This window comes from Anneissia japonica, unplaced genomic scaffold (genome assembly GCF_011630105.1).
Source record: "Anneissia japonica isolate Jap-2015-1 unplaced genomic scaffold, ASM1163010v1 scaffold2326_len296723_cov167, whole genome shotgun sequence".
Classification (NCBI taxonomy): Eukaryota; Metazoa; Echinodermata; class Crinoidea; order Comatulida; family Comatulidae; genus Anneissia; species Anneissia japonica.
In genome coordinates this window covers 183,058-192,540 of record NW_022697846.1, presented here as the reverse complement: position 1 = coordinate 192,540, position 9,483 = coordinate 183,058, and the positions used below count along the sequence as shown (strand labels likewise).

The 9,483-nt window shown below is 33.8% G+C and overlaps 1 protein-coding gene across 1 annotated transcript in view; it reads left to right on the top strand.

Annotated features, from left to right (window-relative positions):
* LOC117102363 (U3 small nucleolar RNA-associated protein 18 homolog) overlaps nt 1-8,171 on the top strand; it is an 11,424-nt gene extending 3,253 nt beyond the window's left edge. The window contains exons 2-13 of the mRNA XM_033242624.1: nt 596-705; nt 948-1,043; nt 1,364-1,437; nt 1,978-2,120; nt 2,722-2,805; nt 3,264-3,435; nt 3,903-4,003; nt 4,396-4,486; nt 4,668-4,791; nt 5,335-5,509; nt 6,133-6,272; nt 7,664-8,171. Of these exons, the coding sequence (XP_033098515.1) occupies nt 596-705; nt 948-1,043; nt 1,364-1,437; nt 1,978-2,120; nt 2,722-2,805; nt 3,264-3,435; nt 3,903-4,003; nt 4,396-4,486; nt 4,668-4,791; nt 5,335-5,509; nt 6,133-6,272; nt 7,664-7,688 (1,335 nt within the window). The 3' untranslated portion in view covers nt 7,689-8,171. The remainder of the gene's footprint in view (nt 1-595; nt 706-947; nt 1,044-1,363; nt 1,438-1,977; nt 2,121-2,721; nt 2,806-3,263; nt 3,436-3,902; nt 4,004-4,395; nt 4,487-4,667; nt 4,792-5,334; nt 5,510-6,132; nt 6,273-7,663) is intronic.
* The last annotated feature ends 1,312 nt before the right edge of the window (nt 8,172-9,483 follow it).

Sequence of the window (9,483 nt, the reverse complement as noted above, 5' to 3'; positions counted from 1 at the left end):
AGATATAAGTACCCTACATTTTCAGAACTAATTTGCATATTTCAGCTAATTTGCATATGAAGATGTGCGTAAAAAAATTGGCGACTCATTTTATTGGATTCAGCATACTTCAAAGTATATATTTCATCCAAAAAACTAAAATGATCACAAAAATCCCACGGGAGCCCATTTTTCGACATATGCCCCCGGACTACTATATGATTGAAAAAAAATTGAAAAATTTTGTCGACCTCTGAAATCAAGATTGAAAAATAAAAGCCTATCTCAGTAGTGTATTAAAATAGGTATATGCATTACAGTGCTGTAGTACTAGTAATACTCTGAACTAGCATTGTTTTAGTTACCATATGAGAGTTTTCTGTGTTAAAAACATGATTTACTATACTATACCTCTTTATAAAACATAATTTGTACTTTGTAATAAGAGAAATATGTATATTATCGCTACTTGGAACAGTAACAACTCGAAAGTCCTATGCTACTGCACTGTAATGCATTGGTAATGTGCACATCAAAATTATTATAGTGTTTTATTATGAATTAAATATACCTTGACTTAAGTCATAAGTATTGTACTGCTTAACACATATTTCAGGTATCAGATGAAGAACTATTTTTCATAGACCGTGGAGATAATTTACAAGGAGTTTTAGACAAATCTAGACCAAAGCCTGCATGGGAAGATGAAGATGACGACCAGATTACGTGAGTTTATTGTAATTTAATCTAAAGTACTTGTTCACATTTCTCAAATTGTTTTTAGTCCTTCATACTGTATTTCTATTAATCAGTCTTTTTTCATATCCCTAAAATTGATTTAGTCGTTTTTTACCTCGCATCCTCAAACTGATGTACTTTAGCCTTTCTTCATATACACTCAAACTGGTGTAATTTGATGTTTAAAATGTTAACCATAATTTTAATTAACTGGTTTGTCTCCCATGCAGGCTTGATTTAACTGGAAGAAGGAAACATCAAGATATTAGACGAAGTGATGAGAAAGAAATTTCAGGCGATAAATTAAAACAGCGTTTAAAATCTCAGTAAGTTAAATGCCTTCATATGCTTAAAAATATTACTTTTTTTTTAATTTCATATTTCTGTCAAAAAATTGTTATAATAATATTCTCTAGGGAGATTTTTTTGCAAGAATGAAACTTGACATTTGATTAAATTGTTAGGAGCTATCATCTGTAGTATTTGTATTCTGTTTTGAATGTATATTTTTAAAAGAATTTACTTAAATAATTTATGATTTTAAATAAAATTACTTGAAAAGAAATTGTAAGGCAGCAAACATATATATTAGTTTCCACTTTAGTGACTATACTCAACTAAAATGCTAATTTCCAAAACCTTTTAGGTTTGAAAATTTAACAGGTTCCAAACCAAACTGGGCGAAATTGGAATCTGAGAAAGATGAGCGTAAACGAAAAGGTAAACTTTTGAAAATTTTTTAAATTCAAGTTATAGCCTTTAAAAGAAAGTCCATTTCCTGTAATATGAATTAAACCTTTGTTGTATAGTTTCTCCTGTAATTTTAATACACAGCAATGTTTTGTTGTTGAACTCGCACATGTGGCCCAAGCATATAAAAATATTTACTGGGATGAGGGGCATAATTCAAAATATAGCTGTTGGTTATCTGGAGGCTGTACTGTGTCCCAAGATGAGGTTGAATTACAGAGTACAGCCTCCAGATCACCAAGGGCTAAACTTTGAACTATGACCCGATTAAAACCCAGTAAATATTTGTTTTATATACCACTACATGGATTGTAGGCATTAGAGGGCATGGCTAGAACTATTGCCCTGCTTTTAATCAATCAAATGCCTGGAATCTATGTATGAGGTATATAATAACTTATATTGATATTAATGGTAATAGAATTATAATATATTCCTACATTATGCTTGTTATATACATATGCATGTTATGCATATGAATTAATGAATATGCATTTCATGATGTGGTAGGTGCTAGCAGTGATGAAGAAGATGAGGAGGAGGAAGACCTGTTGAAAAGAACTGGCGATTACTTGGCATCATCGAAGTCATTAACAAAGGGTTTACTTGATATAAAGAAATACACAGATGCAAATAAAATGTCACCGTCGGAGGTAAATCAAACTAAGGTTGGATTCCATAAAAATTGCTACACGCTATCGTCGACTCCTTTGGCGATGCTGGTTGGTCGGTTGAATCGGTGAGTGTTCCTGATTGCGTCGGGAACAGCTACACAGTGCAAGGCTTGCAGTGAAAACTCTTTGGCGACACTGAATGTAGCGATATTGAATCCCGACACGATGGCGCGCATTTCGATATTTGGAGTATGTATTACACTATCTTATCTACAGCGGCTGTGTAGCAATTTTATGGAAACCAGGCTTTAGGTTTTTTTTGTCACAGATATCCTAAAAAATATGTTTTAAAAATGAATTTTGTCCATACGTAATTTCTTTCAATCTCTATGTCAACCTTCATTTATTTTGTAATAACAAATTCTGTTCAGCTTTTGCTGCCAACTTGAGAAGAAACTTCCTGCAGATTGTGAGCAACGCCTAACCATGACCACTTATGCTCTCGATGGGGAAATTCTGGCGCCACCCCTGGTCCAATTTTCTATTAGGGACGTTCCTGGATTTTGATGGTCAGGAGTGTCCAGGGTCTACCAGAATTTCTTTGCTTAACTAATTCAGTTTTATTTTTCTTGTCTTCCAGTCTTGGATAGAGTCTGTGGAGTTCCATCCAAATGCTCATGTGTTACTCACAGCAGGAAAGGACCTCCGACTAAATTTATTTCAGGTGAGAAGCTTCTTAATATGTGCAGTACTTCATAACACTAATGAACATGTGAGGGCTTCATCACACATAAATGAGAATTTACTCAACAGATACGCAAGACCTAAATTCACGGGTACTACATGTAAACTCTCAGGTTTCTCTCATGGATATATGAACAGGTATGTGAGAACTTCTGAACAGGTGTGTGAGAATTCACTCAGAAATTCACAGGTATATATGAAAACTCTCAGCTTTGTGAGAATTCTCTCATGGGTATGTGAGATCTCTTTTGGGTGTTTGAGAATTTCTGCACAAGTTTTTGAGAACTCACTTTTTTGTATGTAGAACTCACAGTATGTGAGGTTCTCTCTCAGGTTTATGAGAACTTTGTCACAGGTTTGTGAGATCTCATATAGATGTATGAAATCTTTCTCAAGCCAATAATTTATACATAAATTAGTAATTGTTTTCTTTGATAGGTTGATGGTAAAAGCAACCCAAAGATTCAGAGTGTATATATGGAAAAGTTTCCGATAACAACAGCGCACTTCTCAACTAACGGGGAAGAAGTCATCATGTCTTCTAAATGCAAATGGTTTTATGTTTATGATATGATTGCTGGGAAAATCATTAATATTCCTTACATCAGAGGTAATTTATTGCTAATTTGAGCAAAGCATTTTCCTATCATTCTTTTTTCACTGCAGTAAATTTGCTAAAAGGTTATAAATGAATATCTCTTTTGAATAATTGGCTGTTCACAAACTGGTAGTCGTATTAGTATGCATTTATAATGAACCTCTTCGTTGAAGTTATAAAGTGCAGGTCTTTTCCCTGGTTATTGAGTCCACATGCTTTGCTGCTGGTAATCAGTGTTGGTAATCAGTGCAGGAGAAGGTAACCCCACCAGGTACCAATATATAACTCCTGGGTGGAGAGAAGCAATGCAGATAAAGTGCCTTGCTCAAGGACACAAGCAAAATGCACAGCGAGGAATTGAAACCTCGACCTCATGGTTGGGAAACCACAACGTATAGAAAGAAGTGTCATCTTAGCATCAACATGTTTCTGTTATCACTTGTTACATCACTCACTAAATTATATTCCTCCAACTACAGGTATCAATGAAAGGAAGTTAGAAAAGTTTGAAGTTTCACCTGACGGCCAGTATTTGGCATTTCTTGGTAGCTATGGTCAAGTTTATCTGCTATCAGCAAAGGTAGATACTGTTCATAAAATCAACATTAAAGTATTTGTACACTAATGCACGCTTCCAGGAACATTACTTGAATTAGTATACATTTTTAGTTTCTCAATATTGAAAAAAATAATTTCCATTAGTTCTTAATTTAATAGTAAATTTTGCCTCAGTACTCGGACAGTTTCTCTTTACTTTACTCTGATGTAGTATATTTGACCTTCAATGCCAGATTTGATGATTGTTTATATGACTGAGAAGGTGAATGAAGTTGATTTTCGCAATATTTTCTTTTTTAATGAGTTTATCGCCTTTATACATGGGATGAATGCTCTGTAGTAATGAGGAGGAAAATGTTGGTGGTGTGATTATAATGTGGATTATGATGGTAATAATTTTTATCGTTTTTACAGACAAAGGAATGGATCTCTACATTAAAAATGAATGGATCAGTGGAAGCAGTAGCATTTTCTAAAGATGGAAAAACGCTTTACTCAACAGGAGGTGATATAAGTAACCTTTTATTGCTAATTTGTATAGAATATGAATATTCATTATTTATGCAAATTTACTCTGATTTTATGCCTTAATTAACATATAAATAATTCAATGTGAAAATCTTGCTAGAGTCCTTTTTCATATGCAGTCACTACTATGGCATTCCACAATTTTTGTTTGCTTGTAGATGATGGTGAAGTTTATGTTTGGAATCTGCAGAGCAGAAAATGCGTTCATCGATTTGCCGATGAGGGATGCGTAAAAGGAACAAGCATAGCGGTATCGCCAAGCAGCATGTATTTGGCTTGTGGGTAAGTAAGCATGACGTCTTTGCAGTTAAAAAGTTACTGATTACCATGCTGATTTGAGTACATTTTTATGTATATACAGTAGTATGTTTCTAGTATGCTTATAGTATGTTTATAGTATGCTTATAGTATGTATATAGTATATTTATAGTATGTTACATTAGAGTATGTTTATAGTATGTTTTGCTTATAGTATGTTAGATTAAAGAAGTTTATACTATGTTATAGTATACTTATTATAGTATGTTTATAGTATATTTATTTTACCTGAATTCTTTATGAAAGATTGGTTTTATAAATTTATTTTTTTAATGTTACATTTTATAAATGTTTTACAATTTAATGTATAATCATTACATGTATCAAAGTTTAGATGTTTAATAATGAAGTTTTCCAATATTGAGTATCTTAGCTCTTGACAACTGAAGGTATTTATGTGTTTTTTGTGTTGTTTTTCTGTATTTCAGTTGTGCTCACTATGTCAAATTTCTAATGTAAACAATGTTACACAGATATTGATAGTTTATCTGTTTGTTTTTTTTTCAGATCTCACAGTGGTGTTGTTAATGTTTACAATCATGACGAATGCTTATCAAAGTCTAGACCAAAGCCAAGCAGAGCTATTAAGAATTTGACCACACCCTGTACGAAGGTTCTATTCAATTCGACCAATGAGATATTAGCTATTGCGTCATGTGCTGTAAATAAGGCCATTCGATTGGTTAGTGCATTTCTTGTACATAATACACCTATAGCTTTTTATTTGATGTAACCATCATTCAGATTTTGTCTTATGGTTCATTGCCATCTGCTGTATTCCGTCTGTTTCAACTGACACCATCATAGTGCACCGTCTTTCAGAAGAGATTTTTTTTATGCATTGGTCCTGTGTATGAAGTATGGTACTTGTGCATGTTATAGAATACAGCAGTACAGTAGGGGATTGTCTTCCAGAGAACTGCCCAATTTTCACCAGAAGAATACCACTTTGAATAAGTCTTCAGATTTTCTTGGGTTATTGTTTGCTTTTTTTCACGCCAAAGTAGTGTAATTCAATCAATAAATTAAATATGAAACTACCAAAAAAAAAATTAAACAGTTTATTTTTTATTTGTGTTAATAGTTGTGTTACATTAAAAATAAATTTATGTTAAGTCTGACCACACTTATTAAATTTTATGTGACAAATAATTGTGATATGTCCATATTTGAGTGTAATATGTCATCATCATGCCCATATATGGGCACATCACACACGTATGCCATATAAAATTTTATAGTGGATATTTATGTTAATTGTTTGGTTACATAAAAAAAATATCTTGTTTTACATTCTTCCCTCAGGTGCATCTACCTTCCTATTCAGTGTTCTCAAATTTTCCAGAGCTGAATGACAGAATAGGAAGAGTCAACTCGATGGACTTCTCTCCAAGAAGTGGTTTTATAACACTTGGAAATAATAAGGGCCAAGCACTTCTTTACAGGTACAAACATGCTAATTTCTATGAAGAACTTGATGTGTGTAGTAGTTCGAAGTAGGGGAGGATCCATAATTGTTTGAACAAGGGGGCACAACTTTCATCTTTAGGCCTAGATGTAATTTAATTACAGTATCCAGATAAATAAGTATCCAAACAATTAATTGTATGATTCATGTTCAGTATCTGTTTAATACAAAATAGTGCAATATTTAGTATGTTTTTTTCCATTTTGTAAATTTTTCTGTTAAAATGTAATACGGAACAAACAACCACCAACCCCCTCCCCCATTACCTTTCCCTAAATCCTTCCCTGTGCAGCTCTCACATGAGGGCGCTTTTGATTGCAAGACGACAGTAGGGCGTAGAACAATGACATCACATAAAGTCCTCTGCTCATGCGAGAACGTTGAGTTCACGCAGTTGCGTGGATTTTAGGACGCAGTTTAGCCAAATATACATTGTGCAGAGAACGTAGGACAGTCATGCATGAGTAAATCCATTCTAGCGTCACGTCGTCACGCAAATCAAAAGCTCCCTATTAAAACATGATGTCAGGTTTGAAGTCCTTTTTGCAAGACAATTTGTCTACATTGTCTTCCTACATGGGCAGTATAAGTAGTGGGTACCTACAAGGATCGAATATCAAGCACTAACTGTCGTCGTATGTGGATCAGTCCATAAGTGTTTGATCCTTCTACCAGAGATATTAATGTAACCACATAGAAGCAGCTAATGCAATACAGTAAAACCTTAAATAGAAGCCCAATGGGCTTAATCTCGAGAAGCCCATCTCGAATTGAAGCCCATTGGGCTTAATCTCGAGAAGAAGCCCATCTCGAATTGAACCCCCTCTTTAGTTTGCAAAGTAGCCTCATCGGCTTCTTTTCAAGATAGCATGAACTTCTTTTCAAGATAGCACAGTATATACACTGTATATGAATATTAAAGAAACAGATGAATTGAAAACATGCTTGGTTTATGAGTAGATTAGGTGATTTAATGCCAGTTAATACAATCTATGATACAGACTGAAGTTACAGGGGCCTTATTTATTGTTTCATAATAATAATTACTAAAATTTACAGCCTTTATTTGGAAAAGAAAGCCCTTCTTTAGTTTGCAAATGTAGCCGCGAAAAGTCGCCCTTTCAAAGTTTGCAAAAAAAAAAAGTGAAGCCTAGGGCTTCTATCCAAGGTTTTACGGTATGTCCTATGTAAATTATGCATTATTAATACTATTTTATTGAAGGATTATATTACTAGAATGTTTATGTTGAAGCATTGTTAATTTTTTTCACATCACCATCATCTGTTGCCAGTAAAGGTTGAATTTAAGAGAAATATTAAATGTTCACAGCTTTATTCTTATCTGCTATTTATCTCTCTTATCCTCAGGTTAAAGCATTTTTCAGAATCTTAGCGGTTGACAACGGGTGGCATGCGATAAGATGCATCTTCTAACATTGGCTAGTTTACAAACATCTTCAAGAAAACAAAAGTAAATTTTTGAGATCCTGTTTTAGGGGCATCAAGTACTTTCGTATATACTTGATAATCGAGTTACTATCTATGACAACTAATAAAAGAACCAAAGCCCTCCCTCTATATTTTATATTGTAAAGTTAGGCTTGCTGAATCCAGGTGGGGCTATATGTATTTTTGCAGCAATGCACTTTGCCATAGAGTTAATTAAGACCAGTAGGACCTAACTGATGAAGTTTACTGACTGTAAAACTACTGAAAAATGGCAACAGTGGAGAAGGTGAAGTGGATTTGTTGGGAGTTTTCTCAAAAATACTAAATGTATCATCATAATCTTGACATTTCTTTGGGAAGAAAATACTGTATTGCATCTAAAAATATATCCACATGAAAGATTAAAATGAATTTTCAAGATTTTATAGTTGTGTGTGTTATGTGTCTTTATATACTGTATATAAAAGTCTATTTTTGTGCATGCTTACCAAGACAAATTGAATAGTGCCATTTTCGTTTAAATGAGTACCCCATGAAGGAAATAGATTCGTCCGTTCTAGGGCATGTCGTTTCCACGCTATTGTCCATGTTCGTCCTCATTCTTTGGCGCTGCTGCATCCATTGTCCGTGTTCGTCCTCATTCTGTGGTACTTGCAGCCTCAACACACGAATACAGATTCTGGTTCAAAATTAATTATTTACGCTAGTGTGTGAGATATCCAATTTAAAACAATCCAAAATCAGTATTACCAATAACTTTACAAAAACAACAACGAATAAGGTTACGACCTTCGGTTACATCATCAATTTTAACATTTTAAGATCTATCACAGTGTATAACCGTTATTTCGAGAATCATCGATCATAAAACGGATATCATTTTTTTTACTTTTTAACTAAGATTTGAGTAGCTTTTTTCAGTTTTGAGTTAATTTAGTATACAAGGACTTAACATTTTACAAAGACATACATACATATATTATATTTATTAAAAGATGCTTACAGTACAGTATTTCTAAAATTTACGAAATTGTGCGATGGAACAGACATTGGTTACAAGGAATAACAAGAAAAGTTACCTTACTTCCGCTTGGGAAAAGTAAAACAATTTTAATTGTGCAGTTAAAACTGCACAATTGCACAAAAAGAAAAACAGAAAGCTACCAGAAAATCGTCGATATACTTGATTGTTGACAAAAACAAAATTAGCCTCACTGATAATGTTCTTTGGTCATTAGAAAGAGCGATGTTACAATCCGATTTCCATAGGCCTATTCTTTGTAGAATAGATTGTGATTTCTTTTCAGTCCATTTCGACCGTTTTCTCTTGTTTTTTTTTTCCTATTCTGTAATGACAATCTACATGTGACTAAAGCTCATCCTGCCATATCTCAGAGCCACGATGGGAAAAGCGAGACTATCTGCTTTGGCACTACAGCGTGATGAAGCAGACAACATTGCTAACTTTGGTCATGTTATTAACTTATTTGCTATGCAAAAGCACACAAAATTCAGTTGCGAGTTTAAATTTTATACCTCCATGGTTTAAACAATGTTAACTTAAATTCTACTATAAGATAAATTTAGAGAATAAGAATACTAAGCTGTATGCGATAAGTACAACAGCCTTACAAATTAGGATAATGGTAAAGTTGTATCAAAGTGCCGAACATCGTAATGCAGTTATTAAGAAACAGGGGTGGCGCCAGGCCCCTCATTGGGTTTAGCTGCGCCCCATG